At 35.3% G+C, this 18,941-nt stretch overlaps 2 protein-coding genes across 3 annotated transcripts; one reads left to right on the top strand and one right to left on the bottom strand.

Annotated features, from left to right (window-relative positions):
• Positions 1-59: 59 nt before the first annotated feature.
• Positions 60-1,475, top strand: CRR41 (potassium/sodium hyperpolarization-activated cyclic nucleotide-gated channel protein). Its single transcript, XM_022037228.2, has one exon. The coding sequence runs from the start codon at positions 183-185 to the stop codon at positions 861-863; it is 681 nt and encodes a 226-aa protein (XP_021892920.2). The 5' UTR covers positions 60-182; the 3' UTR covers positions 864-1,475.
• LOC110810910 (pentatricopeptide repeat-containing protein At4g04790, mitochondrial-like) lies at positions 1,156-18,927 on the bottom strand. 2 transcript variants are annotated; one of them, XM_088218552.1, is made up of 17 exons: positions 18,352-18,927; positions 17,906-17,953; positions 16,840-17,451; positions 16,138-16,317; positions 15,879-15,911; positions 15,720-15,784; positions 5,696-5,803; positions 5,487-5,600; positions 4,050-4,145; positions 3,791-3,889; positions 3,315-3,434; positions 3,034-3,138; positions 2,393-2,557; positions 2,193-2,320; positions 2,029-2,107; positions 1,562-1,779; positions 1,156-1,473 (listed from the first exon to the last, which is right to left on the bottom strand). In XM_088218552.1, the coding sequence occupies exons 1-17, from the start codon at positions 18,590-18,592 to the stop codon at positions 1,293-1,295; spliced, it is 2,592 nt and encodes an 863-aa protein (XP_088074678.1). In that variant the 5' UTR covers positions 18,593-18,927; the 3' UTR covers positions 1,156-1,292. The 2 variants fall into 2 exon arrangements, with proteins under 2 accessions (XP_088074678.1, XP_088074679.1); XM_088218553.1 differs by lacking the exon at positions 15,879-15,911.
• Positions 18,928-18,941: the final 14 nt, after the last annotated feature.

Raw genomic sequence — 18,941 nt, forward strand, 5'->3', positions numbered from 1 at the left:
TTGTTTTTTTAAGGTGTATATATTTGAGAGAATGTTTTATATATGTTTATTATTTGTTACTTTTTTTTTTTTGAACAATATCAAAGTTGGGATATTTTGCAGCAAATTTACTCCTTTTCATCAAAACAAACATCCTTATCTTCTTCCTCCATTTCTTGACACCAAACCTTCTGCTGCAATCAATGGTTTCCACTTTCCTCCCCTTCCTCTCCTCTCCAAACCCTATTCTCCCTATAAACAACCAAACCACCACAATCCCATCACACCCACTCATCTACACTCTCCACAAATCACATTCCTTCACCCCAAAATGCACTTCAGATTCTTCTTCTTCTTCTTCTTCTTCTTCTTCTCCTCCTCCTCAGACTGATTTTCCATATCCAACTCCAAGCTCTGAAACCAGCACCACAACCAGTGCAGAGAATTTCCCTATTGAAAAACGACGAAGGTCCGAGATTATCAGGAAGAGAAAATCGACAGAGCTTGCAAAGCCTGACCCACCAAATTTCGAGGTTGGTTGGAGGAGAACCAAGCCGATAAACTTTGAGAAGCCAAAAGGGTATGTGATAATGGATTTCTTGGAGAAACTTGAGGAGTTGATGGGAAAGGAGTTTGGGTCCACAGAGCTGTTGGCGAAAGCAGGGGAAATAGTGGCAGAGAGGGCAAGGGAGGAGGCTGAAGTGCTGAGAGATGAAGGGAACGTAGAGGAGAGGATGGTCACAGAGCTGTTTAGAGTTTTGAGGTTGATGGAGATGGATTTGGCCATGGTTAAAGCTGCAGTTAAAGAAGAGACCTTGAATCAGAGACTTGAACAGGCCAAGGCAAGATGCAGGCAGGCCATTCTAGTTGCTAATTCCTTTTGAGCAGTACTCTGTTTTGTTCTGTCATATAGATGAAATTTAATTATATATATTGTAAATTCACCTAAGACTGCCTCTCTCTCTGTATGTTTGGATGTACGTATGCATGCACGGACTTATGGAACATCACAGTATTCGTTCTTTTACAATATTAGATGATTTTCACCTATTCAAGAATAGGTGATTTTAGACCCTTGATTTTTCCTTCTTAGGCATCCAGAGAGTTGAGAAAACTTTGTTAGGCAACTTAATTAAATTATACATTTTTATATATGGGAGAGCATCTATGACCGTATGCCTATATTAATACATATTCCACACTTTTTATTTTTTTTAAGAAACATATCATCATTCTAAACTTACAAATGAATTGAATATCAAGATACATGCATTTCTGCCTATGCCCTCAGTAAATTCCATTTTAATCTGGCTTCATTCTTTGTTGCAAATAAATGTTCTATCTAATTTTTGTTCCTCAATCTTCTTTTCTCTTTTGTAAGTAGCTTTACAAGCACCGACAATGGACCGCACATGAGGATCATCTCTAGGAATTTTTGATAGCAAAATCTTTGCTGATTTATGGTCACCTGAAGCGAGAAGTGCCTGATACATCCTGCAGATGGCCAACAACCACCACCAGATAAATGAAATCTATTACTAATATAGGCAATATAGACACATATTGTCAGGCCATTGCCTACCTTAAAAAACTAAGAATGTTGTAAGGCAAGTGGGCTCTCTTATATTCTTTCCAAATGAAAAGAGAGTTCTGCAAATCCTTGGCATTGACACATGCGTTGAGAAGAAAATCAAGACACTTTCGTGAAGGGGAAAGGCCAAGATCATCTTTCACGAATCGAAGCAAGTCTAGGCCAATCTCCAAATCGACAGGCTCTGTCTCTGCAACTAGGGAAAATACCTAGACATTCAAAGTTCATGCAAGTCAGTTCAACTAGATAAAAAGAAGATCACACAAGCCTATTATCAGTTCATCCTTTGATTATATAAATCATAAAAGATAGAAAAGCAGAAAGTTTGATTGATCAAAATCTTTCATTGTCCTTACATATTCAAAGCGAATTAATCCGACCAACCAGGTTTGAGGATCTCAATGTTATGATTTTAACCAAAATGCCCATATTCCAAGAAAGTGAGAACAAGAACAAACCTCATCAAAAAGAACTTCCATGGCCAACTCGTTATCACAGCGTTTCTCATTGAGTTTCCTCAGCAAATCAATTGCAGAACTAGATCAAAGAAAGAATGAAATTAACTAACAGAAGAAAAAAAATGGATTCTCTGACAAAAACAAGAAATATTGTATTAATTGACCTCAAATGCTTATGTCGGATGCAATATAAGATAACTCTGCAGCAACCATCAATCCAATAATCTGGATCATTCAGTTCCTCCAGTAGCTGAAGCAATCTACCCAACTGCCCCTCAGATTGAAGGTTCTCCTAAGGACAGAAAATAAATTATCTTTAGATGATGTTAAATGCAAAACCAGGGTCCTATAATTAAAAACTTACAATCAGATATATGATAGCTTTAGGCTCCGGAGTGAATCCTGCTTGCTTGATTTCTTCATATATATTAAGGGCACCAGACATTTGCCCATTTGCTGCAAGAGCTGAGACAAGGACACTTTTGATTTCGTTTAAGCTCTTAACAGGTATCCCTTTGTCCAAGATTACCTATATCACAAGTAAGCCAAAATGAAATTCTTAAGGAACCACTTATGTATTTTGTTTCATTAGTATGACGAGTAAAGAACCTTCTTTTCCTAGAGAAACCAATCAAGAGGATGCCAAAATTTAAGCATATAAAATTTTTATGCAATTGGCTTAAACACCAATGATTCCAACAGCAAAGTTTCCAAAAATATTGATCCAATCTTTGCCGTCTAGAAAACAATTGAAAGCACAATCTCATTGTAGCAAGTCAACATGATTCTCAAGTAGAGAGCAAAACAAAAAACCTAAAATAATTTCCTCTACCAGATACCAGTTAATAATTGGGATATAGTAAAACTTCTTGTTGGGAAGTATACAGAAATTGCTTTAGCATTTGTATATGGGTTGCATTTCCTTAGTGCTTGTGAATATAATTCACACTTTATTTTCAAAAAAATAGTAATCTAGCCGAAGAGATATCTTGCAAGCATAAATACCTCCTTTGCCTTCTCGAACTGTCCACAAGCTGCATATCCATTAATAAGTGACATGAAAACTTGCTTAGTGAGGGAGAGTCCAGAATGCTTCAGTTCTTCATAGTACTGCCAGAAATAAAAGAATTGTTATATCTTTTTGTTATCTGGAAGTTTATGCTTCCACATATTTCAGATACAGCAATATTGTATTATATTAAAAGTCAGAAAGAGAAGGATGCAGCCACACAGTGGTTTGCAGGCAGCAGAAAAGACATGAAATCATGACCAAAATAAAAACATACCTTAACAACATCCTCTTCACGGTCACAGTTGTTTATTAGATAGCTGAAGGTTTGAGAATCTGGCTTTATATCTTCAAGTTCCATTTGTTTGAGAACCATTAATCCAGATTTTATGTTTTTCTGTGCACCATACAGCACTAGAATCAGTCAAATAAAATTGAGAAGATAACATGGGACACTCTAGTATTGTTCAGAATTTTGAATTTTGTCATACTAAAGAGTGCAGATTTGATCAGGACATTATTCTGGCTTTAGTTGACAACTAACCAGTTTCATGAAATAGCAGCATATCTTGTACAATAATACAAACAAGAGATCGTCTTGAACAGTTCTAATGAAATTATCCAAGACGGTCATCAAAAAGAAAGGAGCTGAGTTGAATGTTTGGTGTTAACTGTTAAATAGAGAAACGATATCCAGAGACAAATAATCCAAATCACACACAGCAAGAGAAGCTGATGAAGAGAAAATGGTACCTCTCGAAAATATCCTGCCATTATAGCATTGTACATGCAAGCTGTGGGTGTCAAATTCATTTCCTTCATATCACAAAGCATAGAATATGCACCTTCAAACTGCATTAATGAGAAAAAGAAATTGTGGTTCATCAGTCGATCACAAACAAGAAGAAAGCAGCAGAGGAAATGACCACATGAAACCATGTATGCATATGGCCACACATGAATAAAAATGGGACTGCAGAGAGAGAACAATAGGGACTAGATAGGAACTTACATCTTTCATTTTCACACTCAAGCTTATCATACTCCTGAAGGTCTCACTAGTTGGCTTCAAGTCATGTTGGGAAATAATTGAACGAATTTGTCGAACCTTAACATCAAACAGACAGCAATAAGGAGAACAAATCTAGTAAAACACAAACTAGGGAATTTCGGACAAGAATGAGTACAGGAATGATAGCATATATCTGCCTTGCATATTGAATCAACAATTTGCCTCCAGTTGCTTCGTCATGAAAGAGAATGAGAAAACTAATGATTAAACATTTATAAGTCTAAGCTTAACTGTTCTTTGACTATCTAAACACATGTTATCTTATTCAAATTCAGGAAACATATCTGGTGGCAAAAAGCAGTCAAGCATCTAGGTATCTAACCACTTGACCTAAATACTTGGTTCACATGAATGATCACATGAACAAGCAAAGTAAGAGATTTTATTACACAACCAAGCAAATAGGTTATGGATTGCTCAGTCAAGGAGGTGACTTCTTCTTACCAGATAAGAATAATTATTCTTATAGAAAAAGAAGTATATTGTAGGCAAGGCATCAAGTGGGTGCCACCCATGTACAGCAGATTAAAGAAGCTTTACAATTCAAAATCTATCTGATCTAAAAGAAGTATATAGCGATCATGAACCAAAAAGAATAGGATCCTTAACAAAAGATCATGAATTTATCTTGAACCTTTTGGAAGGAAAAGCTTCCTTCCAATGTTCTCAGGTTCTTTGCTCCTAGAAGACTATGTTGATACAGACTACGCAAGGTCAATGGTCGACAATTGATCTACCACCGGTTATTTTACCTTCCTTGAGGATAACCTATTTACTTAGAAGAGTAAGAAGTAAAATATAATTGCAAGGTCGAATATACAATCAGAATTTTGAGCAATAGATCAAGAAGTACGTGAATTACTATAGATAAATAGAATTTAGAAGATATGAAAATTAATTAGGACAATCTCATGTGCTTATATTGTAACAATAAATAAGCCATAAACATTACTCATAACCCAGTGCAACTTTATATAAAATATATTGAGATTAATAAACACTTCATCAAAGAAAAACTAGATAGTGTTTTAATATGTTCCATATACATGTCGATCAGTTTATAACTTGCAGATGTGTTGACTTAAGCAATCCAATATTCCAAACTTTCATTGGCAAGATAGAAATCGACAAATATCTATTCCCTAATTTGATGAAGAGTGTTAAAGAGAGTATATAATTAAGTCAAAATGCATTAGGGTAAAATATATCCTATATAATTAATGTAGTTAATTGTTTATTTTCTTTTCTATTCTAGAAAACCTGTATATATAGGGCTCTGATATTCAATAAAATACACACACAACCATTCTTGAAAATAAGTATTTGTCCAAAGATCAAGTGATATCAATTAAGAAAGTATAAGGATCAGTCACATACCAGATTAAAATCATAACTCTGCTCACTGGCATGCAATATGGAGTGTAGCATGTCTATTGACAACGTCAATCCTGCTTCACACATTTGGTCAATTATATCAAGAGCGACATGGACCTGTGATTAAATGTATAATCATCAATCAATCTGGAAAAACTTGACTTAATCATCCTTTTACTGACTTCTTATAGCTTAAGAACACTGATTCATACCTTAAGTAAAACACAACTGTATGTAATGAGCTTCTCATATGATGTAGGTGCAGGAGTAACTTCCAGCTTCTCATGCAAATTTTTGAATTCTGAAGCAAAACCCTCTACCTTCAATAGCAAACAATACATGGAAAAAAAAAGTCACATATAGCAAGGCGTCTACCATGGTTATGTATTGTATATGCTAAGTAACACAACTAGCAAACACATGAAAACAATCTATATTTTACTTGAGGAATTAAATTTCAAATACAACTTGGTTATTTGATATCGAGATTTTAACTGATAGCTTACTAAAGAGAACAAAGAAATGCTACCTAAATAACTTAATAGTCAAACCGTGAAACCATTTGTATGGGTAAAACTGGATTTAGCATTTCCCTTATATGCTCTTGCCTACCTCATATGGCCATAGCTCCCGGATCCCACCCCACCCGAAAAAGTATTGGAAACAAAAATTGAAGATGGATGCATTACTCAAAATTGCCTTTTTTTTCTTTTCCGAAAAAAAGACTTGAGAAGGTGCAAGAGGGAAGATCCTTATTGTTGACAATCGTCACAAGAGAGGGAAAATATGTGTAAATGGGCACCAGAGTCCTCAAAGCACTTGCTTTATGACTCCCCCTTTTCACATCGTCTTTGGTGTACAAATCTTTTTTCTTTAAGAGAAAAAAGATTCCACGTTATGTGAACACAATGCCCAAGGGGGTGTCATCAGTGTACACAAACTTTACAAATTAATTAATATATCAATAAAATGCACCAAATTCTCCACCAAAATGAGGATAATCATTAAACAAGAAAACCAGATTATGGAACCAATACTTCTAACTCTACTAAAAGAAAATTTTGATCGCTCAAAAGCTCTTCTATCTCTTTCCTTTCAAATAGCCCACATGGTAGGTAGGAGGATAAGAGAAGTTACTCTTTTTCTCGACCTTATTTCTCCAGATGCCATTCCTAGCACAAAATTCTTTGCCATAAAACCTGGTCACACCCAACTCAACCCTAGAAACTCAAAAATAATGAATCATAGGGGGTAAGAAAAGGTGTGTTGCAAGAGAAGATGATCTGGTGTCTCTACTGCCCTCATACACAAAGGGCTCCCATTAACAAGGATCTTCCCCCTCTTGTTGGAGGAATATTGATAAAGTTCAGCGAAAGGACTTAATTCATAACACAAAAATATTAAAAACATATAGGCAAGAATAAGTTGTTTCTTTATTTTGCGTTATTTTAATCTTTTTTTAAATATAAAAAATATGTGCATTCATTCACATGCACCAAGGGAATGCAAACTCATGAACAAAAATATTTACATATAAATCAAAATATCAATAAGGTAAAAGAATAAAGAGGATGACCCTTAATAAAAGATTTAGGATCTGAAACCAACTATTCTTAATCTTATCAAAGTTGACATATGCACCCTAAAAAATTCTCTTGTTCCTTTCTTTGCCTATCAGCTAAAAAGTAGCAAGGGGAATAAGGCTCACATGTCCTGTCTCACCTCTGATCCCTCCCCATCCTTAAATTTCCTTCCTCATTAAACCAGCCATCAACCAATTAATACCTAATAGGTCATAAGCAAGGTCCAAATTCTATATTGGGGCACCATAATAACTTATGGTTAAATGACTCTGCATCCCTTCTGCACATATAACAACCATTCACCAAAACCCTGCCGCTTCTGATCAGCTTGTCTACGGTAAAAATGCAACCTCTAACAACCTCCCAAGCGAAGAAAAAGCAACTTTAGACAATGCATCAACTGTCCAAATTTGTTTGTACAGAAAGCCTCTTCCCATAATCTCTCTATTAGTCAGATGGTCGTAGAAAGAACTTAAAGAAAGATCCATTAGCAGTAAGACTCCAAAGAGGTCAGTCTCTACACCATCAATCCTGACTCTCATAAGGGCAAGGAGTAATGTCTCATATTCCCTGACTTCCCAGTAATTAAGGTTTCTCATAATCTCCACAGATCATTCCCCAAACCTTGTAATGTTAGTGTAGGCATCCTGTATCAAGGCATCTTTGTTACGAGCAATTATATATGAGGAAACTGAGCTTTGAGAGGGCCCCCCTCCATTCAATTATCATGCCATAGCCTGACCCTATTACCCATATGAATCCTCCAATTAATGCAACTTGAAACTGTCTTCTTCCTACGCATACTTTTTCCATTATCTTTTATCATGAGGTCTAGATGTCAGCCTAGTGAACCAACCTCTTTCCTCAGTACCATGCTTCGTCTCAATTACTATCCATCAAATACTACTATCTTCATTCATAAATCTCCAGATCCATTTCCCCTAAAGAGCCCTATTGACCTCCACCGTTGATCTCAACCCCAGCCCACCAAGGTAAAAAGGCATCTTAACCTCGTTCCAAGTCACAAGGTGATATTTCCTCTTCTCCTCATAATCATCCTATAAAAATTTGCACTAGATGAAATCTAATCTCTTTTCCATACTCATGGGGATTTTTATGAGAGACGCATAATAAATAGAGATATTTTTTTAAAAAAATAAAACGTGTGAAATATATATTAACAAGGTACCAAAAACGAAGGGTACCATACAAGTACAAAAGATTTACAATAGAGTGAGTGTCTTTGTAACATTCCCAAAATCCACATCATTAATAATGTTATAATCTAATAAAGTAGCCCCAAAATAATGTATCCAACTACCTTAATCTATACATGCTTCCCTCAAAGCCTTCAAAAGCTCTACCATTTTTCTCTTTCCAAAAATCCTAAAATAGTCAAAAGAGTTAAATTTGCTACATTTCTTTTAACGCTTAAGCCATCCCAAGCCCAAATTTTCCCACCAACTGAACTGGCAATTACCCAATTAATCCCCAATAAACTAAAAACCATACACCAAAAGCTGTACGCAGTAGGACACCACAACAGTAAGTGGTTGCAGGATTTCTTCACCTGCAGATAAAGGTAGCAGCCATTCACCAACATCTGACCTCTTGCTCTCCGCTTGTCAATAGTTAAAATAGGGATTAATTGGGATGTTGGTCAACATGCTTTAGTGAGTCTCTCCCCTTGAATAAAACATTTCTTTTCCATTTGGTCAACGTTGTTCGAAACAAGCTACCACCAAATCCCAAGTTGAGACTTCCTTGTATTTAGCCCTCAGGAATAGACTCGAATACTTGATTGGCATATTAATACTGAAGTTTTTGGAGAAAATAAATTTCTAATTTTATTTATTATTTTTTGTGTTTACATTTAGAAAATATATATAGAATAGTTATCCTTATTTTACTTAAACTCTAATTATAGGATATAATTATACTATTAGAACTCTAAGTAATATACTATTCTACTTAATATGAAATCCTTATCAACATTCCCTCTCAAGTTGGCGCAAAGATATCACACATGCCCAACTTGCAAATCAAGTTCTGAAAAAATTTGTCACATAATCCTTTAATGAAAATGTTAGCTACCTGGTTGTCAGAAGATAATAATATAAGTATAGAGAACCACCAACCACCTTCTCTTTTATGAACTATCGATCAATCTCAATGTGTTTTATTCTGTCATATTGAACTGGATTATGAGCAATGTTAATTGCTGCTTTATTGTCATAAAACAGGGATAGTTTCTCGTCTTTAAGCAGTTTTAACTTTTTCATTAGCTTTTGTAACCATAGTAATTCACATACTCCTTGAGTCATTACTCTATATTCTGCCTCAGCATTAGAACAGACAACCACACTTTGTTTATTACTTTTCTATGTAACTAAGTTGCCTCCTACAAATGTGTAGTAACCTGTAGTTGATCTTCTATCATTTAAGAACCTACACTAATCGGCATTTATAAATGCTTCTATTTTAAGGTGACTATACTTAGAAAAGAGCAAATTTTTCCTAGTGCAGAATTCAAATATTGTAATATGCAGAAAACAGCATGTAAATGAATCTCACGAGAATCATGCATGTACTGGCTCACAAGACTAACTGTATATGCTATATCAGGTCTGGTATGTGAGAGATAAATGAGTCTTCCAACTAGTCTCTGGTATCTTTTCAAGTCAACTGATGTACCACTACCTGTTTACAATTTGTGATTGCTCTTAATAGGTGATTTTGCCGGCTTGCAATCAATCATACCAATTTCTTCTACCAAGTCTATAATATACTTCATTTGATAAATGAAAATTTCTTTATTGGATCTAACAACTTTAATCTCCAAGAAGTATTGCAATTTTCCTAAATCTTTTATTTCAAACTCTTGAGTAAAAAGTTCTTTCAATTGAATCATCTCCTTTATGTCATCTTCAGTCACCACAATATCATCCACATAAAAAATGAGAAGAATGACCTTACTCTCACAATATTTGATAAATAAGGTATGATCCGCATTACTTTATTGATATCTAAAAAAGTCATAACTTTTGTTAACCGTTCAAATCATGCTCTTGGAGACTACTTCAATTCATATAAGGTTTTTTTTAATTGGCAAACTTTTCCTTGCGTTCTCTCATCTTCAAATCCAGGTGGAATTTTTATGTACACCTCTTCTTCTAAATCTCCATGGAGGAATGCATTTTTTACATCAAACTGCTGTACATCCCAATCAAGATTAGTTACGCAAGACAAAAGTATACTAATTGTATTCATATTTGCAACATGTGCAAATGTCTCCTGATAGTCAATCCCATAAGTCTGAGTAAATCTTTTAACCACCAATCTACCTTTGTACCTTTCGATCGATCCGTCTGCTTTGTGTTTTACGGTGAATACCCATTTGCAACCAAATATCTTCTTTCCCTGTGGAGGTGAAACAAGTTCCCATATTTCATTCTTTATCAATGCTCTCATTTATTTAATTATGACTTTCTTCTACTTGGGATCTCCTAAAATTTCTCTCTAATCCTGTGGAATAGACACAGAAGAAACAGATAAGACAAAATCTCTTTAGGAGGGAGATAGAGAGTCATAGAAAACAAAGTTAGATATAGGGTGCTTAGTGCAAGTTCTCATTCCCTTTCTAATAGCAATAGGTTTATCTGATAAATTACAAAAGAAAGATAACTCATTAGTATCTTCTAGAAGCAGAGAAAATGATTCTTGATCTGGGACAGACTACATGATGGCTTTTTCAGACTTTTCTCTCATTGAATACCTTTTCAAGTCTAGTTTATCTAGATGTCCAATATTATCTTCTTGATTAAGATTTTCTGCAATAGAATTCTCCTCATGGATATGACCCTCAATTGTTACCCAATTAGGTATCACTTCTTCCTTCTCACTCTCCCCATGAAGAGGTGTTGGATTTAAGTTGCAGTAAGACTCATTATTCCTAAATGTAACATCCATAATTACAAAATATTTTCTAGATGGTGGATGATAACACTTGTAACCTTTTTGAGTAGAAAAATATCCAACAAATATACACTTAAGAGCTCTAAATTCTAATTTACCAATATTTCTAGTATGAATAAAGCACATACATCCAAACATTTTTGGGGGAACAATGTATAAATTTTTTTCTTCAAAAACTTCCATAGGACTTTTAAAATTTAGGACCCGCAAAATCATTCTATTAATAAGATAGACAGCTGAGAGAATTGCATCTCCCCAGTAACTCTTTTGTATATTCATGACGAACATTCATGACTGAACTACCTCCAGTATGTGTCTATTTTTTCTTTCAGAAATCCTATTTTGTTCACTGGTGTAGCCACAACTTGTCTGATGAATTATCCCATTTGGCACCAAACTGTGTATATATCATTTGGTGAAAAGATTGAAAACATAAAAATACATCACATTTTGCTTTTAACATATAAATTCATGTTAATCTAATATAACAGTTAATAAAAGTAACAAACCATCTATAACTAGAAAGAGAGATATTCTTAGTAGATCCTCATACATTAGAGTGAATAGTCATAAAAGGATTAGTACTTCTATTATTAGTTAAATGATAAGAGATTCTCTTATGTTTAACAAGTTCACATGCATCGTAAAACAAACACTCCATAAAAGTTCTTTTAAATAACTAAGGATATAATTTTTCTAAAACAAAAAAGGAAAGATGTCCCAATCGTATTTTATTATCTACATATTGGCTTCTTTATTTCCAATGGTTGCTTGATTTCCAATTAAGTTAAGACGTCTATTCAAGACATATAAGCCATCTTGCAATCAACCAGTGTCAATTCTCTTCTCGATTTGAAGATTCTGAAAGATGTAATGATTAGAAAAAAAATTCAATTTTACAGTTGAGATATCTAGTTATGATATTAATAGATAAAAGATTGTCAGAAAAACTAAACACATATAAAACTGAAGACAGTGTAATAGTAAAAGTACAATTAATGGAACCTGTTCTCGACATGGGGGTGTAAGACCGATCTGCTAAACGGATATTATCCCCTTTAGTATAAGAAGAATAGGTTAAAAATTCTTTATAAGAGTCTGTCATGTGTCTGTTAGCTCCAAAATCTATAATCCAATTACCAGAAGTGGAAATAAGATGAGCTATACCTAATTTTACTATATTTGATGTGTCAACAATTGATGGAGAGTTATGTTGACTCTAAAGACGCTTCAAATTTTGAATTTCTTCTGTAGAAAATGCTCCAACGGATAGTGAATAAGTTGTTTCCCTAACTTCAACAAAATTTGCTTTACCTCTTATGGTTTTACCTCTTCTTCCTCCCCAACCTCTAATTGGTCTTCCATGCAACTTCCAACAAGTTTCCGTGTGTTTTGGCTTGCCACAAGAGTCACACTTCCATATATCTCTGGATTGATCAGACTGAGCCACTAATCCAGCCTTCTCAACTGTTGCAATGTGAAGCATGACATTTTTTCTACTCTTTTCTTACTGAACATAAACATAAGTTTGTTCTAATGAAGGAAAAATATCCTTACCAAGCACTTGGACTCATGTTTGATCATATTCGATGTTCAGACCAGTTAAAAAATTATAAATTCACACTTTTTCTATCAATTTCTAAAATTTGATTGAATTTATAGGACACTCTACTTGAAAATCTTGATAGTAATCTAACTTCTGCCATAATCCATTCAGTTCAGAAAAATATTGAAAAATAGTCATCTATTCTTATTTTGTGTCATGAACTTTATTCCGAAGTTCATAAATCTGAGCGTCATTACCCATTTGTGGATATGTAAAAGATGCTGCATTCTATATTTTTTCAGAAGTGTTAAGCAACAGATATGTTTTAACAATATGGGGTTGCATGGAATTTATGAGTCATGACATTCCCAATCAACTCTCAGAGTCCCATCAATTATATTTTAAACTACCAACATCTAGTTTATTCACCTCACCAGTAATGTAACCCTTCAATCCTCTAAATTTGATGAAAAATAAATAAGATCTCAACCAAGCAAAATAATTCGTTCCATCAAATTTTATAGAACTGATTTGTAATGAAGGGTTATCAAAACTAGTAACACTTACCTTTTTTGCTTATGTCATTTTAGAATGTTAAAAATAAGAAGAAAAAATACCCAGTAATGAAAACAGACCTCCTATCCGCAACAAGGAGCTAAAAGGGATCTAAAAAATAAAAAAAATGACAAAAAAAACCGAAACCAGATTTGGCTCGGCTCAGCTCGGCTAAGCTTGGCTTAGCACTAGCTCGGATGCGGACAGCTCTGCTCAAGCACGAACGGACCAGGTTGGAGTGGTCTGGTGTGCAGACTGGCCACACCAAACGTCCTGTGCGTGGAAAAGCGGACTGGCGCGAGGGAGGGGCTCTGCCCGGTCAATGCAGTGCGATTCAGCGCGCGACCAGATCAACGTGGTGTGCAGGAGAATCAGTTGTCCCGTCTCCAGACGCGAATCGGCCGGATCGGAACGGTGGAGAGCGCAGAACAGCAGATCATCCAAATGCGCGCAGCCACATGAAAAAAAGCTGGATAATCACGATCAAGTCGGATTTTGTGCGGAAAGGAACCAGATTTGTCTCAATCGGGCTTTTCTGGCAGTATTCCACTGTTTTTCGGACCGAATGGGATGAAGCCGGCGGCGTGTGTGGCTCACGCACCTTCGCTGCCGACAGCGCGTGTGGCAGACGTGCACGGAACCTGTGGCTATTTTGGCCGGGGTTGAGCAGTGACTCCATATGGGTGATGTTGGGTTTGGTTTCTTTGGTAGTTGAGTATCAACTTTGGCCTACTTTGCTTATTTTATGGTTTTTTTTCAAAATCCTAAAATAGTCTTCTTTTGACTCTGATACTATAAAGTTTTTGGAAAAAATAAATTTTTAAATTTTATTTCTTATTTTTTGTGTTTACATTTAGAAGATATATATAAAATGGTTATCTTTATTCTAGTTGTACTCTGATTATAGAATATAATTTATACTATTAGAACTCTAACTAATATAATATTCTATTTAGTATGAAATCTTTATCAACAAACACTCTTAGATTTAAGAGTACTAGCTAATCTTTTAGTATCCCTCCTATCCACTAGTCTCACCAACTCACACTTGACAAGACTTATATTAAGGTTCGATATTGCTTGGATGCTTAACATAATATATCTAATATTTAGCAAGGCTCTATCACTTGGATCACAGAAAAGCAGTGTATAGTTAGTAAAAAAAAAGTGAGTAATCTCCTCCACATGCTCCCCATCTCCGACCTTTTAACCATTGACATTTCAAGTTCATGGGCCTCAAAATCATTCTTTATTTTAATTGTTGTTCTAATATACAATAAATAATAATACAATTAGGATATAACAAAAACATAATACATTAGAGATTATTAATTGAGAGGTTCCTACCTTTCACTACTTCCCCTGCAAAAAAAAAAAAAAAAAGAAAAGAAGAGAGAGAGAGAGCACAATTCTACGGTGTGAATTGAGCTTCCATGGAAGTTAGTGAGGATCGAACTATCCTAAGCCAGATGAGAGTAAAAAGATTTCACATTAAAAAAAAAATAGCTTTTAAGACCCATATAAGCTTATCATCCCCTCTCAACATGGAAGAAATTAGAGAGGTGCTGGAAAAAAACTCAGATATTTGTCAATCACCTAGTCCTTCAAGTTTCTCAGCAAATCAACAACCTATATCCTGTTGGTAGAAAGCAAGTTCATTGATCTTCTCTTCTAACAAGTAATAGAGAGAATACACAATGAACTAACAACCACTGGCGCGCTGCTTTTAAGCTCCTTACTCTGAAATGGGTAATTTTCAGGTCATTTTGCAGAAGCTTCAGGCACGGCTAAGGTGTTCGAGATGATAAGATAAGAAATCTTGGCTCCCTAGTGGATTATTTGGAAGGAAGGGAATCATATGGCTTTTGAGGATGTTGCCTTTCCTTTTGGGAGAGTAATGAACTAATGGTTCCGTGCTCTTTGTTTTTTGTTTAATGGTCATCCTTTTTTTTTTGAGGAGGATATGGGGAATCTAATTGAGATTCTAATTAATTTGCACATGGCCAGCACCCTTTCGTGCCTTGTTTATAAATACCTTTTCATTTAAAGGAAAAAAATATCCACCTAATTTCTTGATAATAAAATGATCTTCTTTCTTTTATATTCCTCATTACTAAAGAAGAAACTAAATCAGGTAGACACCATCTTTGTTTGTTCAGAGGATGTAGGGAACCTAATTGATATTTTGACTAATTTGTAAATTCTCTCTTCCTTTGTACATGAATATTTTTTTCCTTAAAAGAAGATATTCCGCCCAATTTCTGGATTATAAATGATTTGCTTTGTTTTGTGCTCCTGATAGCTACAGAAGATGGTAAACTTAAGTAGAAGCATCTTAGCACCTTACTCTCTTATAGGAGAAGAGCTGAGCATATTAAAGCAGAAACTACTTCAAAATATCTGTAGAACCATGCAACTATTCAACCAGCACAAATAATGGAAACAAATTTCTAGTGGCCATTCAGGTAAAAAGCAGCATGACATATTTTAAGAAGTAAAATGCACGTAACATACAAGCACCTCATAGAGATCATGACCTCAAGAAAATTACCAGCAATTTCATGATAAGTTCCTCACCGCTAAGTTTGGAATGCTAGTAACATAACAAAAAATAAGATTCGAGATATTCTCCACATCAGCACCTGCAGTTGTCAAGACACCTAGATTAGTTTGCAAGTATGAAACAAAGTATTAATTAATGCAAACTTGTTCTTCGATCAGATCATAGATGCTCACAACTAATCACAGATTTCCGAGGCCAAGAAAACTCTGGATGAAAAACAACAAAGAGATTTTTAGTCCAATTTCTTTAGAATTGTCAGATTCTCCGAATTAAATCTGTGAGAACTAAAAACCATGTCTAAATAGAATCCCGACTGGAAGAATGGTTAAATAAAAACTTTGTTCTAAAATGAAGATCAGCAACCTTAATTAGTTCACCAATAGAGGATAATCTAAATCAAGGAGAAGAAATCCACGGATCAAATGACCATACCACTATTCTTCAATGACAGGAGGAACTTCTTTGCACTGCTCTTCAACGACAATCTCCCCAAGGATTTAAATATGCTTGCCACATGATCCTGTGACTTAATCTTTGTTATGTCTATAACATCTAACAGTGGTAAAAGGTCCCTCTTCCGGTCTTTTTCACAAAGTGCAACCAAATAGTTTTCTGCAGCAGAAGTCAGATCTCTTTAAGGTTTCAGAAACAAAAATCGAATATTTATCTGTTATTTGAGTCAACATATGCACCATATACAGCAATTATGATCCATTTGGTTTGATTCTCTGTCAATTACTATCCTATTCCTCTACTTGATATCATGCCTGAATCAATTCTAGTTCCACCTTCAACCGTCTCCAATTCCTAGTCCATCCACAAGGAATTCAAGGTTAAAAGTGAAATTGATTCAGACATGATAATTATGATACAATTCCATACAAGGGTACCAGTAATTACATAAAGAAAGCGATAGCAGTTGAAGGGGGATACAGTTTTTCAGAGGGAAAACTAACCCAGACAGTCAATTACATACAAATAAGAAAGGAAAGAAGCGGGTTGGATTCTGTTTTTTTTTTTTCAGGGGGAGGGAGGGGAAGGGGCGTGGGGGACAGATGTGGCGGGAATTGAATAAAAGAGGAAAATCTTATAGCAGAAATAAGTTGGAAACTACATTGATGGTGGGTTAGGTACCTTCTAGGTTTGAAATATCTTCCCCAATGTCACTGCCAATGCAATTGCAGAGTTCCTGGATCTTCTGTTCATTATCAACTTCAATCCACAATAGCATCTCATAATAACCTAGCCTTGGAAGACAACCAGATGTTCCGTCTTTGATAAATTCACAGAAAGCCTGGAATTCCTCTATCATGCCCATATCTATTAAATACATTAGCAATGGACCATAAGTTGTATCACCTATTTGAAATCCCTGCTCTTTCATTAATTTAAGAAGTTCAAAAGCCTTTCCAATTTGTTCCAATGCAACTTCTAGATCAATACTTGTCCTAGCATTTCTTATATAAACTCCAATCAGTGCATTGTACTCCTTTATGCCAGTTTCTCGTCCCAGTTTACCAAATATCTTAATAGTAGCATCTGTACCCAATTTGTCTGCACAACTGGTAACCAGCTTTTTAAAGCGATTTACGTGGCTATTATTGAAAATGAATTTTCGCTTCCTTTCACGTGATATTTCCTTTCGTTTCACTGATATGTTAATGGAAGACACACTTGGAAACCATGGGATCTCTAACTTCTTTATTGAATTCCCCTTATTGTCCTGGAGTGAATCAGGAGAACCAGCTGAAGCAAAGTACAGAATGCACAAGAACAATACACAATAAGTTAATAGCATCAGGTTGCATGTAAGATAAAGTGAAAACTCAACATAGAACAGTGTAGCCTAGAAAGGGAAAAAATATTAGTGAAAGAAATATCGTCATGGAGAATTTGATATTATGATTCAAAATTAAATCATCATCAAATTTTTTTCAGTGAACAATTGGAGGCTTTTTGTGAAATTGTCAACTAGAGTACCATTCTATCCAAGTGTAATGTCTAAAGTATATTGTATTATCACCCTGCAATTTGATAAGAGAATCCCAATATGAGAATACCATTTTCTGCAATTAATCCAAGTTTAATAAATTTGCAAAACCCCAAGTTCCTCACCATTTATCTTCTTTCTCCTTGATACAATAACAAAAACAGAATTAAGACATTGTGGCTGATATTAAACAAGACTTTTGGTACATACCAGCTAGCATGGATGATATCTCCTCACATAAAGGCTTTGCAGATTCACCTACATTGCGGACATGACATATAAAGAGGTATCAAATATATTGGTAAGCTTTAAAAACGAAATAAAATCCTTTACATATTCCTCCAGGCCCAGAAACTGAAAGACAACAAGAAAATCAAAACTTCCTCTCCTTTCCTTTCCTCGGTTCCCTACATATTTCTCCACTAACTCAAAAAAAGAATAAAAAAAGTGCAACACCCATGTTTTTTATTTCCTTCTGCCATTACCTGCCCATCTCCAAAAGGATCAAATTACCCAAAAAAAAAGAAAAAAAGAAAACTTTCACTAATGAAACAAATTTACTACTGAGCAGAGAAATGTCTCAGAGATTTGTGATTATAATTTCCAATAAATGAAAGAATAAATTAGAAAAAAAAAAAAGGGAAATTGAGTCATACCAGAAGTTGAGGCAGGGTCAAGGTTCAAGCTTGGAAGAGTATAGTATGTTTGAGGAAGTTTTTTGGGCTCTGAGGATTTAATGGATGGAGATGAAACAACCTGTCTACAAGTCCCGTCCTCGACTGATGAGATTAGTAAAGCAGTAGAAGAAGATGACAAAGATGGAGACTTAGTGGCCGCTTTCAGTTTGAGTCCTTCTTGGAAGAGAGAACTAAGGCTTTTAGCCTTAGAGGCCGCCATTTCAGCTTTACAGCAGCAAGATATGATTCAGGCCGTGGATTTTCCCCTTTCTACTCTGTGCTCTTTACTTGACAACAAGGTTGAACTGAAAGTGCGAAAGAGATATCAAAGAGCTATTAGGTTTAACCAACGAAAAAGATGACTCCTTCCTTCGTGATTAATGGCGGCATAGCTGCCGGCAGGCCAGCCAACGGAGGGTCGACAGTTGGCGTCGATCTACAGTGAAGTTGAAACGAGGAGTATCAACCATGCGCTTCCTCTCCCTTTCACTCTCCCGCTCTCCTACAAGCTCGTCGTTGAGCATGCCAGCTCCGCCGCCAGCAATCCAGAGCATATGGCGAAGCTATTT

Source organism: Carica papaya, chromosome 4 (assembly GCF_054855325.1).
Source record: "Carica papaya isolate Zhongbai chromosome 4, ASM5485532v1, whole genome shotgun sequence".
NCBI lineage: Eukaryota > Viridiplantae > Streptophyta > Magnoliopsida > Brassicales > Caricaceae > Carica > Carica papaya.